Source organism: Triturus cristatus, chromosome 3_2, assembly GCF_964204655.1.
Source record: "Triturus cristatus chromosome 3_2, aTriCri1.1, whole genome shotgun sequence".
NCBI classification, from domain to species: Eukaryota; Metazoa; Chordata; class Amphibia; order Caudata; family Salamandridae; genus Triturus; species Triturus cristatus.
Genome location: NC_140584.1, coordinates 922348741 through 922372117, shown reverse-complemented (window position 1 = coordinate 922372117; position 23377 = coordinate 922348741). Strand labels below are relative to the sequence as shown.

General features: G+C 41.2%; 1 protein-coding gene across 9 annotated transcripts in view; it reads right to left on the bottom strand.

Moving 5' to 3' along the window:
• The window catches only part of PRR11 (proline rich 11), a 242455-nt gene that overhangs the window by 149555 nt on the left and 69523 nt on the right, over positions 1 to 23377 (bottom strand). For all 9 annotated transcript variants that reach the window (XM_085649391.1, XM_085649394.1, XM_085649387.1 and 6 more), the window contains one exon: positions 1688 to 2021. In XM_085649391.1, coding sequence (XP_085505517.1) covers positions 1688 to 2021 — 334 coding nt within the window. The remainder of the gene's footprint in view (positions 1 to 1687; positions 2022 to 23377) is intronic.

Genomic DNA, 23377 nt, shown 5'->3' with positions numbered 1-23377 from the left:
TTACTTTTTTATCACATGTACCTCCTGGACTTTCCGAAGTAAGGAGAAGATACTGTGAAAATGTGACATTGAAGTAAGGTGTGCAGGCCTCGTGGACGGGACAACTCAGTGCTTATGAATATAAATGGAGATCTCCTGAGAGAGAACTACTAGATACAAAAATATTAAGAATTAAAATGAAACGTCTCTGGACAAAACACATTAGAGTTATGCGAAAACAAATATAGAACCAACTGTGTAGAAATATACAGAAAAAGTTATTCATACAGACTCAGATATAACTAGCCATGATCTGCCGCATGTCAACAAGCTCCTGCTTACAACTGATAAAATAATGCTAAATTCAGAATCACCCAGGACATAACTAATATAAAATGATATTGCAGTAACATGGCAAGCATGCAAGTCTCCTCCTCCATATATGTTTTGGCATATTTAAAAAAAGCAAACAGCTGTGCCATGAAATTTCCATGAAATGAATTGTTGGACCAATGGATGGTCCGCCCACCATGTAAGGACATTAACCACTTATGAGGTAACTAGTCAAAAACTCTACTGAGCCCAACAGCTGGTCATCTAAAAATAATCCAGAACTGACATATATCAGCGAGAGAAAAAAAGGAAAGTGTTGAGTCAATGTTGAAGTCGGCAGCAGTAACAGGCAGGCATGGGGGCTGCATCCATAACTTGCAACTGCAAGAAGCCTTTTGAAAAGATCCATCTTTGCTTTTCTTTAAAGCACATTTAATGAGCTCCTTGAAGCAAAAGGACCAGGTCCAATAGCAAACCAGAGAAAACGATTTAAAGACACTAAGAAACTGTATCTGTATGCCTACAAGTGAAAAGCCCAGGAATCCTGGAACACATTCGATTCTTTAGACCTTTCTCAAAAGTCTTACCTCATTCCCCAAAAATACATACAAACTTTGTACAAGAAAGAAGTGCCTCTACCCCCTTGTGTCAATATCTGAACTGATACATCATTTAGCCTTTTTGTGACAAACGGAGGTATTTTTTTTTTTGAATATTTATATAGCGCGAACTCGACCCGAAGGTATTGGAGCGCTTTACATGAGCACCGTATTTACATTACACATTCAGGTACGGGGAGATTAAGTGATTTGCTCGAGGCTCGAACTCTGGTTTCCAGCACCAAAGTCGGCAGTTTAAAGCCGGCGGACCACATCCTCTCCCCAAGATCATGTTTTGATGCAGGTAATACCCAACCAATCAGGATGGGCCGCTTTTGTGCTACGAAGCAGGCTCAGGAAGCATATGAAGCCACTTAAAAGTAGGTCAAGAAAATAAGTAGCCCTGTTTGTAACCCATCAATCTGTTCTGCAGCTGAAAACGACAGCATACAGGGTGATCTTAACCGCAGAGGAGGCCGTCAAAGAAGGTTCAGGGGGGATCGCAGCACACTGAGCCCTTCTTTAACAATGACGCAATAATGAACTGGATCCCAGCGCTCCTGGCTCTCCAGGGCTAGAAGCTGTGTTCTCTCCTCAATCTGAGATGCAGCAAGAATCAGATCCCAGAAGAGCTCGAGGACCAAACCATTGGCAGAAATGCGTTATACAAATGCAGGTGAAATAATAAGTAGTACACTTGTATGTTTTTAGAACAAAATGTGTTTAACTGCTATGTATGCACGCATATGTACACGAATAAGTTAAAATCCACCTACCAATCTTAGATGTCTCCCGCACCACCAGAACACGCCGAGCATCGCCGCCATGAGGGACTTCATAGTGTTTCTTGTGCAGGTGGAAGCGAGAGTCCTTGCTGATAAGGACGCCTTCTTTACTGGGTGCACTGTGACATTTACAGCGTCCTTAACTCCTTTTCGGAGGCTCAAAAACGTGAAAGTGCATGAGTGATACAGCGCGGTGTTTCTTAGATTGGGAAAAGAAAAATTCCGGATTGAGAGCATCGCATCTTTCACACGTGAAACGGCCAGCTTCGCACTTGAAAACATTCTACTTTGGCACGGGGGGCTTCCTGGCGTCAACACGGGATTGCTGTCGAACAAGAGATTTTGAAAAAAGTGTCAGAACAAGCGTCATCGTAATCATATGAGAATTAAATGTGAGGATTAGTTAATAGTTACTATTGTTTTTTAAAATCAAAATATTTATAAAGAAGCAGTTTGTCATTTATATATGGAAAAATTATTACTCTAGCCTGCATAATAAGGACTATAATGCGCTTTCTGACGATGTATTTAAATAATGTTCCTCCTATTTTACAACATAACATCAGCCGTTTAGTGACAGACCAACCAATTAGAAGTTCAGAATCCTTCGGAGGGTCCCTTTTCGGATATTCGCTGTGCATCCTTTATAGTCTCTATCCAGACCAGTCGTGAAAGCTCTCTCATTATTTAAGTTTACCATTGAACTCTGCCAAAGCAACACTTCGTTCTCACCCTCCCTTTCCCTACCCACACCTCTTATTACCACTATTTGTATGGCACTGGTGACATCACTCATTATTTATAATGCGTGTCATTTGGATGCTTAAAAAAGGTAGGCTTCAACGCAGCCATTTTGTTTCATCAAAGGGAGGCGGAGTCTTCTATCGAAGGGCATAGGTCCAGCGGGAGACAGTCGAGGGACTCTTGAGGTACCGTGAAAAGCTTACTAGAAACGACTGCAGAAGGCGTAGGTTGTACATTGTAGCACACAGATGTCCACACGTTTAACAACGTCAACATAACAAAAAACAGACATTTGTCACGACCATCAGTAATAATAAAGACGTGTCGTTGAAAACCTCCAACTCCACCGAACCCAAAACCTCTACAGCACTAGTATGAAATCAATGCTGTAGTGTAACGCACTTTGGGACACAAGTGAAACAAGCATTGGCAAAGCCATTAGGTCTTGACTTTGGGACCCATTAGTTAGCTTTGCCAAAGGGTTTTAGCAGTGTTGTGCAGCATTGCTAAAGGGGGAAGCCAAAAAAAGGAGCTTATGATGAGGTAACAACAAACACTACAATTTAAATAGGGTCTACGGGAATATTTTGAGACCTAGCGTAAGTAAACTCCCCAAACATGAAACTCAATATACAACAAATATAGCTACGAGTCTTAAACAATCAATTTGAACAATGAGAGAACTGGCACAATGTGTCTGGCAACCTATCTGTTTATTGTGGATTATGACCAACAGGAGAGTCCTATTTAAAAGGACGGATTCCCATCACTCACCAATGGTGACATGCTTCATCATCTGGGTCTCCTCCCAGTGTCACACTAGTGACATTAGGGGCTACAACCCTTTCATAAGGAAAGGGGAGCTCGTGGATGTTTTCTTATCAAGAGCTAAAGATGTAGCGTTCGATATAACGCGCTTTTGAATTAGACCTACAGATATTAGCGGTTCAGTAGTGTGGGAATGAAAAGTGCAGTGCAAAATGATAGATAATAGGTGAATTAAAATTGAGCTGTGAGAGACGCAAATCCTTTATTAATATCTCTCAGAGCCCAACCTAAAAACAGTTCAATGGACAATTTTTACCAAATAACTGTCTTTATGTGAAAAAGGGTCGACATGTTTCAGCAAAAAGGAAAACAATGTCCTACGCTTTCTTCAGGACCACTAAAGAATTGCTACTGCAAACGTGCAAACAAAAAGAAAGAGAAGGTTGGAACGAATACAACCTTATCACCTGTAATCAGGAATGTATAACGTATCCTCTGCAAATGACGAAATGCCAATAGCATCTGCAACAAAGTGAAATAATAATCCAGATATAAAGGTTGGCACATTTATTCGAAAAAAAAGGACTCTCATATTAAAAAAACTTCTATCAAGATCTGATTATGATAGTGACTTATTTAATCATCATCTATATTATAGTGATCCTTACAAAAACATGGCGGTACCTTACGTTCGGCACCTCCCCAGACGGTTCAGCAGACCGCCAGAGGTACCACCGGAAAGTTAAGCGTTGGTGGGATGTGTATATTACATACTGTTGATAGCTGTATTCGTTACGCGTTTGGGCGGTTTGGTGGTGTGATCGCGGCTTGCGTTTAAGTATAAAGCGCACGGTGAGCCGCTTAAATCGGTAGGAACAACGATACTATTTCATCGGACAGTCAAAATGCAATAAGATCATGCAAATTATATTTGACATCATATTTAGCAATTAATGGGCTAGATATTTTAAACAGTATTTGAGATATTTTCAAACAGACCTGTGTTGTGTGTGTGGACACGGAACTCCTGCTGTAGAGTGGATGAATGAAGGGAATGTGAGATTAGCAAAAGGTACCATAACTACTGTGGTCCTTTTTTTACTTTTTCTCACAGAGCGGTGCCTCCTTTTCCCTGAGCCACAGCCAGGTGAGATGAGGCCTTCTCCTCATGCATTACAGGTAAGCATGTAATACATGTATTATTATATCAGTTATAATATAGATGATGAATAAACACGTCACTATCATAATCATGATAGAAGTTTTTTTAATATGAGAGTTCTGTTTTTTCGAATAAATGTGCCAACCTTTATATCTGGATTATTATTTCACTTTGTTGCAGATACTATTGGCATTTCGTCATTTGCAGAGGATACGTTATACATTCCTGATTATAGGTGATAAGGATGTATTCGTTCCAACCTTCTCTTTATTTTTGTTTGTACGTTTGCAGTAGCAATTCTTTAGTGGTCCTGAAGAAAGCATAGTACATTGTTTTCTTTTTGCTGAAACATGTCGACCCTTTTTCACATAAAGACAGTTATTTTCTAAAAACTGTCCATTGCACTGTTTTTAGGTTGGGCTCTGAGAGATATTAATAAAGGATTTGCGTCTTTCACAGCTCAATTTTAATTCACCTAATATCTATCATTTTGCACTGCACTTTTCATTCCCACACTACTCAACCGCTCATATCTGTAGGTCTAATTTAAAAGCGCGTTATATCGAGCGCTACATCTTTATCTCTTGATAAAAAACATCTGCAAGCTCCCCTTTCCTTATGAAAGGTTTGTAGACCCTAATGTCACTAGTGTGACACTGGGAGGAGACCCAGATGATGAAGCATGTCACCATTGGTGAGTGATGGGAATCCGTCCTTTTAAATAGGACTCCTCTGCTGCTTATGATGAGGTGTCATTTTGTAGGCGGGTGCACCAGGCATGCACTGTCCTAAAAAGGAACAGATGCTCATAATTTTTATTTACTGATCCACGTTGGATTGGTGGATTGAAAAGAAAAAAAGTAAACATGGTGCTAAAGCATTTCCTTTTTTTCAACGAGATAGTGGGGGAAGCAACAAGTAGGGTGCGGTGGGGGGAAGCTTCATGGAGGGCGGGAATGGAAGCAAAACGAAGGCGGCAAGAGAAGTGCATAACAAGGGCGAAAGAGATCACAATGTGGAACAGGGAGAAGCACATGGGTGAGAAAGCAATGTGGCTGGAATAGCACACAAGGGCAAGTACAACATGGAGCAAGTGGGGCAGAAGCAGGGCCGGACTGGGAACCGAAACCGGCCCTGGCAAACTGCTCGGCCGGCCCCAGGAGGAGGCAGGTGGGTGCGGCCGAGCTGTTTGCTTCGGCCGGTTTTGACCGATTTTGTTACAGGGGGCCGATATTGAAGGCCCCCCGGTAACAAAAACTGCCGCCAGAGTGGCCCAAAACCGGCCCCCACCCTAGCAGCCCACCGGGGAAATGCCCGGTGCTCGCTGCAGCCAGTCCGGCCCTGGGCAGAAGCACATGGGGGAGAGCAGCATGGATCACAGCAGAGGAAGCGAAGAAAAGTACATGACGGAGACAGCTGGAAAACACATGCACTCTCATAGAGTAATTAAAGAAAAATCAAAACACAGTCCCTGAAAAGTAAGCAATAGAAGGACATAATTAATGAGACCATGCTTCAGGGCTGGGACAAACAAGAAGAGGAAGGAAAGCCCATCCAACCTGTCTTCGAAGCAGGATTTACTGCGTTCATAGGTTGCTTTATTAAAAGCCTGCTACCTAATGTGATGAACACCACGTTTTCTTATTCCCTATTCCCGCTGCACAGTAATTAAAATATGCACGGCGATCAAAATGAAGTTTATGTCAAGGTGAATCTGCCCAGCGAGCACTAGTCCTAGGGTCCTACCATAGAGTGCCATCTCAACGTTCAGAAATTGATTTCCCTGGACTAGGCTGACAGGTTGCAGGTCGATAGATATCAAAAGACTATGTGTAAATATTTCTTTACTAGAGTTCCTCGAGAATGAACAAACTCAAAAGTAGGTTTCCATGAAAACAACAATCAAGTAATAAGTTGGAAATGGTTATTAAAAAATGAAAAGCTTCAACAGGAATTGAGAGACATATTGAATGAATGGGTGGTGGGGTGATTAAGTTGGTGGTGAAGGTAGTGGCGGTGAGGATGGTGGTGTCGGTGATAGAGGTGGTTAGAGTGGTCGTAGATATTAGGAAGGTGGCGGTTAGGGCAAGGCGGTGGTTAGATTGGTGCTTGTTAGTGTAGAGTGATGGTGGTGGTCGTGATTAGAGGGGTGGTGGTGGTGGGTAGAGTGGTGGTGATTAGGGTAGTGGGTAGGGTAGTGGTAAGGTTGTGGTGGTAGGATGGTGGTGCTAGTAGGATGGTGCTAGTTTAGCAGTAAGCTGGTTAGGATGGTGAGGGTGGAAGTGGTGAGGGTGGTGGTTGGGTTACTGGTAGTGAGTGGGTAATGGTAAGGATGGTGGTAGTGGTGGTGAGATGGTTGATGATGGTAAACGGAAGTGGTAGTGGGGCTTAGGGTGTTGGTTAGGGTAGACTGGGTGCTGGCAGTGGTTATGCTGGTGGTTGTTATGGTAAGGTGGTGGTTAGGGGAGGGTGGTGGTTATAGTAGTGTGGTGCTGGTTAGAGTAGAGTGTTAGTGATGGTAAGGGTAGAGTGGTGGATGTGGTTAGGGTAGTAACAAAACAGTTATGTGGTTGGTCGGTTGGTAAGGTGGTAGCAGGCTAGTTATGGTATTGGTCGGTCGGTTATGGGTGTAAGGTGGTGGCAGTGTGGTACAGAGGAGAGTGTGTGTATGTGCGAGTGTGTGTGAGGGTGTGTGAGAGAGTGTGTGTGTGTGTGTGTGAGAATGTGTGAGTGTGTGTGAGTGAGTGTGTGTGTGAGAGAGAGAGAATGTGTGTGTGTGTGTGTGTGTGTGTGAGAGAGAGAGAGTATGTGTGTGTGTGTGAGAGTGAGTGTGTGTGTGAGAGAGTAAGTGTGTGAGAGTGAGTGTGTGAGAGTGAGTGTGTGTTTTTTTTCTTCAGATGTTTATGACCCCCTATTTCCCTAAACAAATATAACCCCAGCAATATTCTTCCAAACGCCTCCATGAAATATAATTCAAACAGGAAAAAGGAAATACTTTTAAACGAGGAATCTAGAGAGATGGGATACTTTGTAGACTATTTATTTGCCTCGTCAAATTTAAACAATGAAACATAAAGCACCCATGAAGCACAGTGAGGCCCTATTAAGTACAGATATGCCACATAGAATAATAAATGATATGGAAAACTAGTTATATCGAGATAGATCTGCATAACTGCTACTTCTCCGAAGCACATTGTGCCAACAGAAAAAGGGTCTTGCTCTTTATCCACCTCTGTGACATCAGGGAGCGTTTATCTCCTACCACATTTACCTCGCCTGCCTAACCCCCAGCTTGCATCAGCCTGCTTGTAACATGCATCAGTAAATTGCATTATGGGATTTGTAGTTTCCTTTGTACTTTTTCAATGATCAACTCCAAATTTGCAGAGACAAAGTGTTGCTTATTAAAAAGGCAGTTCTGTCTCAAGGATCCACACATGTTATGTCCTCACTTGGCAGTGACAGGCATGAATGTCTTGTGAAATCCTACCTATGTGTTAGTAGGTGTGAGCCAGTGAGCTGCTTTAGGCATGGACTTCTTAAGGATTTTGGGGGTCCTGGGCCAAATGCATTTGGGGGCCCCTGTTCGAAAAAGCTTTGAATTTATGATCCAATTTCAGCTCTTTCATGCCCTCTTTAACTAGGTCACTGACAGTGCACATGCACACTCGTCCAAATTCTAAATGTGTTTGCATCTAATATTCAGAGATAGTGACGTGTGTTTTCAATATTGTAATACAGTAGCAGTGCACTAAAACTACTGCAAATCTCTCTAACCCCTCACATTTCTCATATGTGAGGTCCTATTTTGATCTAAAAGAAATGCAGTGTAAATGTTACTAAGTTGCATTGTCCCAGCCTGAAGTCACTAGAGGCTAAATTCGAGTTTGTTCGCCCAGTTCCGCCAGCCAGTAATTAGCATTTGAATAGGTGTGCAATGCCTCCCAGCAGCAAACAATAGGCTGACCTGAATGGGTAGTGGTAACTCATCTGTACCTCCAAGAACATACAGGATCGGGACAGTGAGCATCTTTTTTGACATTGCACTGTAAAATCCTGCTTGACAGGTCTGCTGAATTTACATATAACACTTTCGACGCCCTTGAAAAGCAGAATGCCCGAACAAATCTTGTGTATCCACTGTCTGGTTGCTGGAAAATCCTGCTTCGTTCTACCAGACTTTTGTCTCTTGGATTTTACTTATAACACTTGGGGAACACTTGAAAGTGAGGGAAACAAGATGCCAAAACAATTCTTGACCACTGTCTGGTTGCTGGAAAATGCTTGCTGATGGTTGCCATGTTCATGTTTATGTGGCTATGAATTATTTGTTCCTCCTGATCTGTGACCTGCCTTGCAGCTGCAAATGTTATTATCTAATTAGTAATGTGTTTGTCAGCGCTTGCTTTGTAAACCACAGGTGCGCCTATGATTAACCTTTGGACTTGTGCTACACGCACTAAGTCTGGTGTAAATATATAAGTAACTTATAAAGTCTTTGAACGTGGTTCACTCTTTCATGGCCATCTTAGTGCTTGGAAGTGGTGCATGCACCTGCTCGAGCAAAATAAATAGTAGTTTGTATCTTCAGTAGCCTCAGACTGCTGGTTTCCTTTCGTAAGTAAGTGGAAGATTTGGAAAAGTTAATAAGCCCACTTCCACAACTGGCACCCCAGATGGGACCTCTCCGAGGGACATCCAACCACTTTGAGACTGTGGTTGTGGAGGTGCAACCTGGGGCTGACTGATCGTGGGGCACCCTGCATCAAGAAGACATTTCTCAGCAGCTGCCATCTGAAGTCCCAAACACGCCTTCCGACAATAGGATTTCCAAGGCAGAGGCCCCTGAACTTATTGGGAAAATTTGTTTTGCCTGAAAGCTGGCAGTCGGAAGATAAAGGCAGACTATATATTGGTGAGATTGTTCTCTTGCATAGAGATAATATAAAATGGGAACTAGTTGTACCATGATGAAGAAATGCATTTCAAAATGTTGGTGTTGTGTAGGCTCAGGGAATAGATTAGATGAAGTGGTACCTACTACTGTTAAAGACAGCCCGGGCTGGATTTTGATGGTTAAAAAACAGTAGTAACTATAAACCCATACAACAACTTATGGAATAAATATACCAAGGTAAAAGAAGCGTTGCAGTTCCCCATAAATGGAACTTTTGATATTGCAAAATTACAGTATTTGCAAGATTGCTTGATGAACAAAGGTTTCCCAGCAATGTTTGAGGTTTTTCAAATTTGGGAGAATTATGTATGAACATTAGCAATGAAACAGAAAGAGTGAGAGCAAAATAGAACTGTGCAGGCTAAGGCGTTAGAATATGATGATAGGAAAATACAACGAGGTATGGAACAATTAGAGAATTTTGTATGAAAAAGGATTGATGTTTTGTATTCCAAAAAGAGAAACATGAACATGAGGAGGAAGACCCATTATTGGACAAATTACTTTATCAACCACCCCCGTACAATACTGCGCAGCATCCACCACCTATCCCTAATGCGTCTTCAGTGCCAGTACCTGTACAACAACCTCCTCGGGTACCACCACCCGTACCAACCAATTCGACACCCCTAGTGCAGAATTTGTCTACTGCCCATATGCCCTGTGCATCACAGTCTGGATCTACTACCCCAAACCCTACTCCTTCGGGTGCAACAGGAGGACCCTCCTCCTCATCATCATTCCCTCCCTGAAAGTGGTCCTTGTTTATCCGTGCCCCCAAAAGTATTTCTCAAATGGGGGGAAATACCAGACTAAAAGGTTGTCATGGGAACTGGATTCCCCAATAATTACTAGAGCTCAATTGGATGAGAATGAGAAAGCGATAAGGAACATTGCATACACATGGCTGGACAACGGGCCCCAAACTAAGAAAAACGCTTACCACACTTTCAAAGATATGCCCTTAGTAACATAGAATTATACCCTCACGAGTATGGGTTCCTGACTATATGAACTGTATGGGAGAGTAGAGGAACGGGCACAGAGAAGGGAAACTTAACAAAGGCCTTTTACAATAGTTTTGGAGAAGTGCTTCTAACTCCACACTGACTGTGAGTGCAGGGATTGGTTTAATCAATGTTATGAGTGGCAACAGGCAGTGTTGGAATTGCTTAGACGAACATCAGGAATGAACGCTTATCACCCCCAGTTTCTTTTGTATACCTTTGATACTACAGTGAGGATAAGATAGAAGGGCAAGCTAAAGCCCTGTCTATGAGGGAAATACATCCCATACAACCTGCACCTGGTGCTGTAGGAAATCCCGTAGCACAGTTTGTCCACACCCCTTGGACTAAGACAGAACCAATGGCCGTGAAGAAGAGAATGACCGACCCACGTAAAGATCCTAAAGGATTTTATGATAATTTGGAACAGGCTACTAATATTGGATCAATGGCATTGAACGATGTAGAGATGCCCTTTGATTATGTAGTACCAAGAGAAATATGGCAAAAATTAAGGAACCAAGATTATCCTGCCTTTAATATAACCTGGCAACAACTGCTGCAGAATGACGAAAATAGGAGACCAGGCGATTTCCCACACCAAAACATATTGCAACTGCCACAGAATTTAAATTAGAAAAATTTATGAAATACTGCCTAGAGAAAAGGTAGATTGGGATAGGATGATGGCATGTAAACAGAAAGAGGGCGAGGACGTGAGAGATTTCTTTTCTAGATTAGAAGAAGTATTTAAATCACCTAGTGGACAGGATATCATTACAGTGGCCGGACAACGTATTTCTGTCAATTTGATACCAGAAATAGGCGAGCCCATATGAACATATGAAAGACTTGGACCGCAAAAAGCCCAGCAGAGCTATTGACAATGGCCTGCTACTACGAAAATAAAAGAAATACAGAGAAGGGAAGGAGTGACAAGAAATTAAAAGAATTGAAGACGAAGGCACTTATGCAGCAAGCATTCCCAGAACGAGGTAGCTCACAGGGCCAGAGGGGTTTCATGAGGGGCAGCGGATGTGGAAGAGGGCTTGGCTGAGCCGCTTTGACTCTGGCGCAACAGAGGATGGGAAAAGGCTACAATACTTGCACCTATCGTTTCCAAGAGGAACATTAAAAAAAATAATGAATGCCCTTCCTTGCAGAGCCATGGACAGGGCACTGGGATACAGAATGTAAGAGGTAGAGGAAGGGGTAGGGGTAGAAGACAGGTATATTAAACCAGTACATCCTCAATGAGTCAGATAAACTATTCGGGAAGACTAAATAGAGAACCTAGAACATGTCTTGTTTTTCTGCCCAGCATATGAGAGGAGCAGGCGATGCTGGATATTACCACTGTGCCAGTCTCTAGGCACTAGAGAACATAAAGTTGCCCTTAGGATACTAAGAACTGATCTCAGAAATCCATTAATTTTTGCACAAACACGTTATCTATTGGCTATGTGGAAAGTTGGGGCACGGCTCTGCATATTACCTGGGAACCCAGCCATGGTAGATGTAGTAATATGATACGCTGCATTTCCTACGCTCAGTCCTGGATCTTAATGCTCGACTACTTCCTTGCTATTTTCCCTCATCCTTCACTAAATTGTGACTATTAACTAACAGTGTTTTAAATATTTAAAATCTGCTGTATTTAGAACTTTAATGAACTGGTGTTTGATTCCATTTATGCTTTTAACTATTTAGGTATTATACTGAATAATGTCTTTTATGTGCTTTTATGGTCTTTTGAGCAGAAATAAAGCTGAATTGAACTGATGGAACAGGAAAGATAAAATATCGAATGGTGGTTGATTTGATAGCTGTAAAAAGATAGTGGAATACAATACCCTGTCGTGACTGACATTTTTGCTATGTTCTCTTCAATATGGCCCTCAGCACAATCGTTTATTATCATAGATTCAAAAAATGTCTTTTCAAGTATCCCTATACATAAAGATAGCCAGTACCTGTTTAATTTCAATTTTGAAGACAGGTCTTACATATTTTATAGAGCACCTCAAGGGTACACAGAGAGCCCTAGCATTTATAGACAGGCTCTTAAAACACAGCTGGACAATTGCCCAATGTCGACAGGTACAGTAATCATGGAATTTGTTGATGATTTATTAATAACTGCTGAAACATAACACCAATGTAAGAAAGCTACTCATGATGTCCTTGCATTTCTGGCTTCACATGGACATAAAGTTTTGCCATCTAATTTGCAGTATTGTCAACAGGAGGTCACCTATCTTGGTCACCTCCTGTCGATAGGGAGTGATAAGATTATCACCGGACAGAATACAAGTGGTTCAAAATATAGCACCACCTACAACACAAAAGGATATACGTGCATTTTTGGGTATTGCTTTTTTTTGTAGATAATGGATACCAATTTGTCTTTGGTGGCCAAACCTTTATTATCCTTGACACATAAAGAGTTGATCAGATCCTGTTCCCTGGGAAACTGAACACGAAAAAAGCTTCATAGCCTTAAAGGCTGCTCCTTGCAATGCACCTGCTTTGGGTATCCCTGATTATTCTAAATGCTTTGCTTCATTTGTGAATGAAAAGGAAGGTTGTGCTTTGGCTGTTTTAATGCACACACATGGAGAGAAGAATAACCCTTTAGCCTATTTTGCTCAACACTGGATCCGGTAGCGAGAGGCCCACAGAATTGCCTTAAATATATTGCTGCAATGACTGCTGCATTAAAACAGGCACACTCAATTATTCTTGGGCACAAGGTTACAGTGTATGTGCCTCACTCAGTAGACATTTATTGAACAAAACAAAGACCCAACATTTGACTAATGCCAGACTGACACATTACGAGTTAACACCTATGGCTGCTGATGTTACTCTGGAACGATGTAACACCATTATTCCAGCCATCCGGATGCCTCTTCTTTTGAAGCAGGATGAGGTACAAAGCAAATGTGTGATTGTCATCGAAACCAAAATAAAGCGTCAGGTGGATCTGGTTGACATGCTACTACCTATTGTGGATGGCACCCTCTATGTGGTTGGCTCTTATCTCAAGAAGAAAGATGGAGGTACCTCAGCAGCATATGCCATCACCACAAATAAAACAGTAGTAGAGACATGTAAGATAGAGCAAACATCAGCTCAGGCTGCCAAATTAATAGCACGGATGCATACATGCAAATTGTTCGAGGGATTGACAGTTAATACATATACTGATAGCTAGTATGCCTTCGGAGTAGCCCACAATTGTGGGAGGTTATGGGCCTGGAGAGGATTCATTACGTCCAATGGGGCAAAATACAGCATGGCCATCTTATCACTAGGTTCTTGAATACTATCACTCTACCTAAGAAAGTTTCAATAGTGCAGTGTGTTGCACACAGGAAGGTGACAGATGCAGTAGGACAGGGAAATAAATTTGCAGATGAAGTAGCCAAAAACACTGCCTTAGCTGTTAACTCACTGACATATGTAGTAATGGTTGTGGATGATCAAGGAAATATCTATGACACTTATGCTGAAGAAAAGGAGATACACGCATTAGCAGATCAACAAGAAAATAAAGGATGGAAGGAAAGGGTATATGTTTTTAGTGACCACCTGGGAGGTTGGGTAAATGAGAAGTCAATTACTAAATGGATACTGCCAGATAGCTTTGCATTACCAATGGTCCAAATGCTACATGGCCCTACATACATTGGAGCAGATTGTATCATCAACAACATCTTGAAAATATGGTAGAACACTATTGTGAGGAAGACAGCAGTTAATTTCTGTAAAAATGGTATGGTGTGCGCTCAATACAATGTAGGAAAAGGGATACCAGGACCCGAGGCCTTTTTTGAACACCAGAATATCTTTTTGAGTGTCTCCAGATGGATTATATCCAGAGGCCCCCTTGTAGTGGGAAACAATATGTTTTGGTAGTAATATGTAGTTTTAGCAATTGGGTAGAAGCTTTCCCACTGAAAGATACTGCTATGAGCATCGCTAAAGTATTGTTGAAAGCATATTTTCTAAGATTTGGATTGCTCAGAAGCCGTTGGAGTGATAAAGGGGTACATTTCTCAAATGAGATAATGGATTTAGTTATTAGACAAGTGTGTCATTCAATATACCATGCAAAAGCAGCAGGCTTACTGGAAAATGTAATGCCACTTTGAAGAGTAAATTGTCAAAAATATGTGCATCTAGTATATTGAGTTAGGTGAATGCTTTACCGTTAGCCCGATTTTCAATGAGAAATACAGTGACAGTAAAGAACTGTTTATCTCCCTTTGATGTGGTGATGGGTAGACCAGCCAACGTACATGAGATTGCATCTCCATCCAAGCTTAGTGACTTGGCTCACTCTGCATTATTGGAATACTGTAAGGAGCTGACTAATTGCCTCTCTGCTATTCAGCAGCATGTCAGAGACACCTGGTCCCTGCCTTTGGGAGGAGAAGTAAACGATATAAGGCCAGGGAACTGGGTGCTGACCAAGAATTTTGTGAGGAAAAAACAGCTCAGATAGAAAGGGCTGATACAAGTATTGTTGGTGACACAAACTGCAACGCGGTGTGATGGTGATAAAAATTGGGTTAATTTGTCCAACGTCAAGAGAGCCACACCATTTTGGCCAGAGCAACCTTTGGAAGGAGACAACTTGAGCCCTGACTGTGGAGTGCTCATTGCAAAAAGAATTGACCCACACCGACTGTGCAACGGTATAACTCACGACCAAGGAAATTGAAGGATTAGATAGGAAAGTGCTTAGGACGGAACAAGCACCAACTGCCAGGCAGTCAGGAGTGCCACCTTCAAAGGAATAACTTGTGCAGTAAGTTTAGTAAAATAAGGACACTGCAGACCATCACCTGAAAGAATGGAGATACATCCCTTTGACCACCCTACTACCCCACTGAGGGAGAAGAAATAAGTGTTTTACTACCTGTAAAAAATGCTGTGAGGGAAAAGAGAAGACTATTAATGATTATTTTTTTTGTATTAGTTATTTCAATTTTTGTTTTAACATGGTATTTTGAAGAAAATTATCCGATACATTCTATAATACCCAAGACTACGCATGAGCCACCGCACTTCCATTTTACCTTATCCTCATCACATTTTCCCCATAGAATAACCTTCCATGAGAACCCTTTTGTTCAGCAATGGCACAAAAAGAGGAGATGGAGAAATTCATGTAGATAGATGAGAGAATATTTTCTTATGAAGGTCCCTAGTGATCAAAACATTCTATGCTGTCCTATGGAAATGCATAAAGTTTATTATATCGAAAATTCTGAAACAAAATGTTCAACTAATGTCAAAAGGGTCGTTTGTGGAAAATTGTATTTTAAAATTTGTAATCAGTTCTGTCATTTTGTCCTTTACCCCAATATGTTGCTTCATTGGAACAAGCTGTAACTTTATATCCATTTATTCTTGCTGACGGTTGCTGTATTTGTTTGGCTATAAATTATTTACCTAGAAATGTTCCTCATGATTTGTGACCTGCTTTGCGGATGCAAATGTTCTTATCTGCATAATGAGTAATGTGTTTGTCAGCGTTTTCTTTGTAAACCCCAGGCGCACCTATGATTAACCTTTGGACTCGTGCTACAGGCACTTGTGAAGCCTTTGTACATGGTTCACTCTTTCATGGCCATCTTAGTGCTGTGAAGTGGTGCACCTGCTTAAGCAAAATAAATAGTATTTGGTATCTTCAGTAGCCTCGGTCTGCTGGTTTTCTTTAATAAGTAAGTGGAAGATTTGAAAAAGATAATAAGTCCACTTCCACACTAAACTCCTGTTTTGCTGTGCTGACCTGTTCCTACTGCCCTCTTACCTGGGAGTGAGAAGGACTGGACCTACATCTCTACAACCCAGACCCCAGAGTGCCTCCAAGTGCCAGCTAAATGGCCTCCTGTTTTCTGAAGACTCAGGGACACAAAAGACTTCCAACCAACCTGCTCCTGCACTCTGCCATCTGTGAGTTTGCTCTGCCAAGTGGTACCACCCCAGTCCTGGACCCTTGGAAGTGGGCCTAAGGTGCTCTGCTCTCTGTGGTCCTCATTGGAATCGCTGTGAAGCCTCGCAACGCCATGCAAACGCGGACCAGGATTGGAGGTACTCTGTCCAGTTGACCCAAGTGGTTCCTGAATCCGGCCCATGCGCCATTGCGGTCAGTCTCTCTTGACTTTGTCCCGGTCCGGTGCGAGCAGATAACCACATATGGCGTTTGGCACTTTTATGTGCTATTTCACCTAAATCTTTCAAACTGCACATCTCAGGATCAACTTATTGGATGTTTGTTGTTTTGGGTCTTGCTTTATTTATTAAACTAAGTTCTATTTTTCTAACCAGGTGTTGTATCTTTTTGTGTGGTGTTTTCACAGTTTTAATGTTTCTTATTTGGATGTCACCCTTGACACAGCAGGCTCATGAAGACCAAACATCACCCAATGTTGGATGAGGGTTTTCAGGGCAGTCTGTTCGTGCCTAGGTCTTGTTGAAGATTGCATTAATCTCTTAGCATGAGCTGAAAGCCATTTTGTACATGGCAGCCATTTTAGTTAGCTATGTGCTGTTTCCCTCTCCCAGAGTCTTGCACATGCGCAGATGTGCTTAGCTAGTAGAGTGCACCTGTTCCTAGTATAGAACTGTCAGGCAGTTCTAACTGATGTCAGCAACTTATTACTCCTCCTACTTGTTGACTGTACAGTTTCTGTATGACCATCTATGTGCATAACTCTTCTCATGTGTACTTGTACCGCCTTTTTCAGCCCCTGTGTGGGTATAAAAGGACCATGCTTCTTCTGTTCAGTGTGCTACTTCACTCAACACCGAAGGGTGCTGTGTGAATGTAGTTCCACCTCATGAGGTTTATTAAACTTTGTATTTTCTATTCCAGTTTCTGTGCCAACTTCTTCCTATTGGTCTGAGGACTGTGTGCAGAGAAGGGCGAACCCCTTGCACTGGTAGGCCTAGCTGAGGTCACCATCAACAAATTGGCGCTTAACTACTGGGGCTCATCGGTGACTCGGATGCCCAAAGGATTGGTCGCGACGAAGGATTGGAATCTCGCTCTGGACGCGATCGCTGCCCGATGAGACCCGAGTCTTGGCAACCACGGCGTTTTTCCTTTCTATCTGATCTGACCATCCAGGTGGCGCCGGTCCTCGACTGAGATCTCTTCTGTTGATTCATCGTGCAGTGACCGTTTGGTCGATTTAAGAACTTGGCAGTTGGAACCTGGACACCAAGTGATTGGTAAGTGTCCCTCTGTGGCGCTTGCTGTTGGTTTTGATGCCTGGGATTGGTAAGGTAGTTTAGTAACACTTACTGTGGCTTTTGGATTTTGGAATTGGTGTTGGCCAACTTGGTTTGTTATGAGATTTATATATGGATTGCAATCTATATAGGCAGGTAATGAGGAGAATTTTCTCTATCTGAATTGATTTGAACGGCACATCGTACTAAAGGTACCTTAAGTGCTACTTTGATTATAATACTGCATATTCTGCACTATTTTTGGCATGCCTGTTTTTAGCACACTTCATAGGATGTGTTGCTTTTGTAGTGGTACCAATTTGAGACTAGATGAAGCACAACCGGCCCCCCGGAGGGGACGCCTAATAGGGATATGTATATTAAGTATGGTCTTTCTTCTATAATGTACAGCGCATTATGGAATAAATACACTCGTAAGGATCCTGAGTTGCGTTGGCCTATGCATGGGTCATTTGATTTACGAAAGATTGAGTATGTGGAACAATGTATGTTTAAGAGAAAGACTAGGCAAGAGATGTTTGATTGTGTACGAATGTGGGAGAAAGAAGTGCGTGAATGAATGAAGCGTGAGCAAGCCTTGATTGAAAAAGAACAGCGAAAAAACATTTATGTGAAAGCATTAGAGCTGAAGAACAAAGCAGTTAATTGTAAGCAAATGCGTGATGGTCTTTTTATTTTCCCCCAGGTGAATTTATGAATGTGTTGCTTTCTTGGATGTACCCTTTTTAAACTTGTATATAATTAGCCGGCTCCCCAAGAAGGGATACTTAAATAGGTTTAGGTATAAAAAAGTATTTCTTCTTTGGTAACTAGTACCCCGAGGAACTAAATATGTACATAGAAAGGATCCTGATCTGTGCACTTAGTAACGTTCATAAGTGGTGATATGCAGAGCGGTTTGTTTCTTGGTGTTCTGCCAGCCAAATCTAGTGAATATGACTTACAACTAGTATTTACAAATGGTTTGGTTTAAGTACAGTCTGTGGACTGTCTTTTGTTTCTGTCCTAAGTGTTGATCTGTGGGTTAAATGTGTGTTTAAATGTCTGTGGTTTGTCATTAGTGGTACTTGTAAGTAGCGATTGCGCTCTTGGTGCAAGAATGGCTAGCTTTAAGTGCCCTGTATTATGTGTATGACACCGTTTTGAAAATGTCTGGAATGAGCTCAATGTTTTTTTTTTGTCATCATTCGGTTATGCCAAATATCATTAAAATAAAATACATTTTTAAAGAATCCAGCAATTAATTATATAATATATGCTAAATAGCTGCACGCTATAATTAAATTGACAGAGTAAGACACTATACATGTGTGCAAATTGCCACAATGTTAAAGATAAAATTAGAATCCACATTTAATAGGAAAAAAAAAAAGCTCCAAAAAACGAAATTGTGTGTTTTGCAATAGATAAATTAAGATACAAAATGTCACAGCATTTATCCTTCTGTATTAGGTATTAACAGGCATTCACATTATCTGAGTGAGTTGGTTGTTGCAGACCTGAATACATTACAGAACGACAGATTTGTGGAAAGGACTTGAAAGGCGTGTGAATTCGACGCCTTTACGTGTCAAGCAGCTGTGTCAGCACGTGGGTATTTCTGACTCCGGCCACAGAAAACAGCTGAAGTCAAACACGGTGTAAAATCCTGCATTTCAGACTGCTGTTTTAAAAGTTAGAAATATAGTTTCATTATTTTTGATAAACAGAGGACAGATTGACAGTAGGGATTTATATTCTTAATGCCTTTTTAAATAAGGATAAGAGTGGTTTTTGATGTTAAATAATAATGACTGTACTTCATTTAAAAGTGGTGCAGACTTTCAAGTTAAGTTTCTGTGCTTAGGGCTAAGAATGAATGTGTTTAAATATGATAGGCAAAGGGATGCAGCTTGCTTTTCATATGTGGACTCATCAAAATGATTAGATTTATTTTTAAAAAAATATATATATTTTGATTAAATAAAAAATGTTATTTAAAATAGGTGCATTAAATTTGTTTTTTTAATATTTATAATGCCTAATAATGATGCTGTGACCTCCTAGCATCCAAATTGAATTTAAGCCATGCTATACAGCAATAGGGGGTCACTTACATGTGAAATGTCACTTTACCCAGGCGTACAAAACTCATTTTTATAAGGGTATACATTATACATTTCTGATGCCACATCTCTGGGAGATGTAGGGAACATTCTGGGGATGACTATTATGCAAAAACATTGTAGGATATTCATTTTTAAGTGCCCCAAACATCAAAGTCGAAATTGAGTAGAATTCACTATTTAAATGAGGTTATTCCAATCAGAGCAGCTTTTAAACTGCCTCAGGCTACAGTAAATGCACATATGTAAGCATAGAATGAATAGCTGACATCTATACTGCTAGACAAGCACTCGGCATACTGCTTACAAATATAAATATGTACAAAAAAACTGGCAGAAGTTATTAAGCTTACCTCTGAATTGCTGGTAGACAGGAATGGAGTGGGTTTTGCTGTTGAGCTTTCAGTTTCCAGGGTCACTTTGAATTTGTAAAACTGCATGAAAACCTTGCACTCAAGATGGAACAGCAGGGCTCAGCGCAACATTTGCTTTGACATTTCGACATTTGAAAGACGAAATGGCAGCGCAGGGACAGAAAGAGGGTTTGCTTACTTTTTTTCTGGCAAAAGCAAGTTTTTGTTCACTCACATGAATAGATTGCATAATAATAATGGTATATGTGAGCTTTTATTAAGCCAATGGCTCTGCCATATATGTAGCACTAATGCTTTTAGGGCTGAATTAAGGAAGCAATGGGATTTAGTTTGAATTCATGTGCCCTCGTGTCACACTTGTACATTTGCTAAAGGAATATGTTCTTTAGCTAGCTCAATGTGCTATTTAGCTCCACAGAGTTCGTTTATGCCCGGTTGCTGCAAATAGGGGTTGATAGTGTTGACAGAATGAAACCTGTTACAGGTTTCCTACTGTCAAAAATGGGGTGAGGAGGCTAGCTCCTCTACAAATTAAGGGTAGGCAAATTTATGTTTTCTCTCACTTTTTCCTAATTTCTTTTGAGCCTGTCTAAACGGTCTGTGAAATAGCCATGATACATTTAATTGGCTATTCAGTAATATTGTTTTAAACATTATTAGCATTAATAAAATGAATAAATAAATTTGCCATGTTACTGCCCATCCTGTCTGATGAAATTATGAAAGGATGAGTAGTCTAGATTGTGGTTTCCTTATTTGATCTTTAAGGGGAACTAGCTGTGGGTAGTTTTTGTTCTGAAATTCTCAGGTGATAACACCACTATTGTTTCTTATTCTCATGCTACATACAGTTTTGCAAGGGCATTGCTAGTTTTTATTAGCTAGTCTGTGTAAATAAACTGACAGTCCTTACTAGAGCTGATGTTGCATAGTTTGGATTGTGAAAAATAGAATGCAGAGAAGATGCCCATGTGATCCTTAGCAAACATTTTTGAGGAAAATATTGTTTTATAGGAGTCGGTTTGTCACAAGATGTTCTGCTGGAGAAAATGTACCCATTATGTTGAAGTTTTTAGTTCTTTATGTAATAGGAATCCCTGTTAAAGTAGCAGTTTTAGATTTTCCTGTTGCTCCTATAACATGAGAGCATGGTCCTAAGCATACAATGTAGGTGCTTTTATTAAGAGAAATCATTTTAGAAGTGTCTGCAGTCCTGTACAAGTAATGCAAAGTCTATGAGTAAAAGTGTAGAACATTTCCTTTTTTCTTGAGGGTCTTTAGATGACTAAGATAGGAATATACAGATGTAAGGATTTGGAATATGTCAGTATTGTTTTTCTCCTTTCCTCAGAATTTAGTAAATGAACACAGACTTCCTTGGCTGCTTGGGATTGGGTGACGTATTACTCTTGTCAGTTCACCAAAGAGTTCTTTTTATACTTGCCAATAGGTCGAGGCTGTTGTTTTTTTTTACTCTCACATAGATGAAAGTGGTTCTTGGGTGCCTTGCTAATATATGGGGCGTCCCTAGACTAGGAAGTATTCTGAGACTATCCTCTCTGTTGATAGATTATTTCTGTGCCTTGTCTAAAGACCTTTTGTTCTGTCCACCAATAGATATTTGCTGCCTTACAACCATTGCCAGAGGGGCGCGGACATCAGATCCAGCTTGGAGAGTCAGCACCAGTCCAGCTTGAAGTCAAAGTGAAGGTAACCAGCACAGGCATTGCTGGCAACCAGGACCTCAGTGAAGGTAGAAGGCCGGAAGCACTGGGATGTGAAGTGTGTACCCCTGCCACTGTCTTGGGCGAAAGATGGGGTCACAAATCAGAAAGGAGAAATCGTGGATCAAGTTTTTGATGCCCAGCCGAGAGTCACAGACCGACCAGGAAGGCGAGAAAGTTTTTGCTTGAGGTAACCCCCTTTGAAACAAGGGTTGCTTCAGAGATCCTAGCATCAGGCCTCTGAATCCTGGTCCCAAAGTGGCTGTAACGTTTTCACCTTTGTTGGTCAAGAGATACCTGGGCACTCTGAATGCAATCTATGGCCCCAACGAAAGAGCAGTGTGCCAGCAGAGCAATACAGGAGTTAGGGAAGGACTGGAGTTCAGGGTACAGGTGCTGTGTCTCTGGTGCCTGTTAGATTGAAATGAAGAAAACTGGTGCAATGCCTGAGACACTATACAGGATCGCTGAGAGCATTTGCCTTGGTGGGTGATTGCCCTATCCTGAAAGGAGAAACTTTTCCCTTGAAACTGGGCCGTGATTCCTGAGTTGCGAGTTGTGCAGCTCCACCGTGGGAACAACAAGAGCCTGCCTGTGAGGCTCAAACGGACACAGGGAGAAGACTCCCCTCTGGTTGGTTGTACAGCGGCTTTAATTTCCCAAGGACTTCCTTTTCTTTTTTGTTGAAAATGTACCCCATTGGTCGTCCCATTTTTGAGGAGGAGCAACCCTTTGCAGCTCTTCGTCCTAATTCTCATGGTCCTGTGTGGTCCTCCTGGTCCTCTGGATCCAGGATCATTTTTGTAATAATATGTCTGACTGCATTCATAATTGTATTAGGAATAATGTTTATTCTGCGAGAGAAAAGTTCATCTGAGCAGTTGACAAATGTTACTTTACCCTTTCCTTGATTAATACTCTAGCCCTCATAAAGGAAACACTGGAAAAGTCTAGTGAAAATGTTTTTATTAGATATGTGCTGTTGGCTATTTTGAAGTTGAAATTGATGGTCACTGAAATGCATAGGAGTCTTGAAAATGTTTTTACTGGATGGTTCTAGGATTTGCTTAGGACTAGAAAGCTAATAGTTCTGATAATAGTAATTACTCTCTCCTGCTATCTGTATGACCCAATGCTCTGTTCCCTTTGTACTCCTGCTTATACCTTATACATACCAGCTTAACAATATTTAAAAGGAGAAATGCCCACCAAGCAATGAATTAGGATATTGATAAATTTATGGGAAAAAAATTAATATGCATATTTCCTACTGGATTATGGGAATGTCTTTAGCTCATGCTAAAAGGACCATCTGTTGAAGATTGCATTAATCTCTTAGCATGAGCTGAAAGCCATTTTGTACTTGGCAGCCATTTTAGTTAGCTATGTGCTGGCCATTTGCTGTTACCCTCTCCCAGAGTCTTGCACATGCGCAGATGTGCTTAGCTAGTAGAGTGCACCTGTTCCTAGTATAGAACTGTCAGGCTGTTCTAACTGATGTCAGCAACTTATTACTCCTCCTACTTGTTGACTGTACAGTTTCTGTATGACCATCTATGTGCATAACA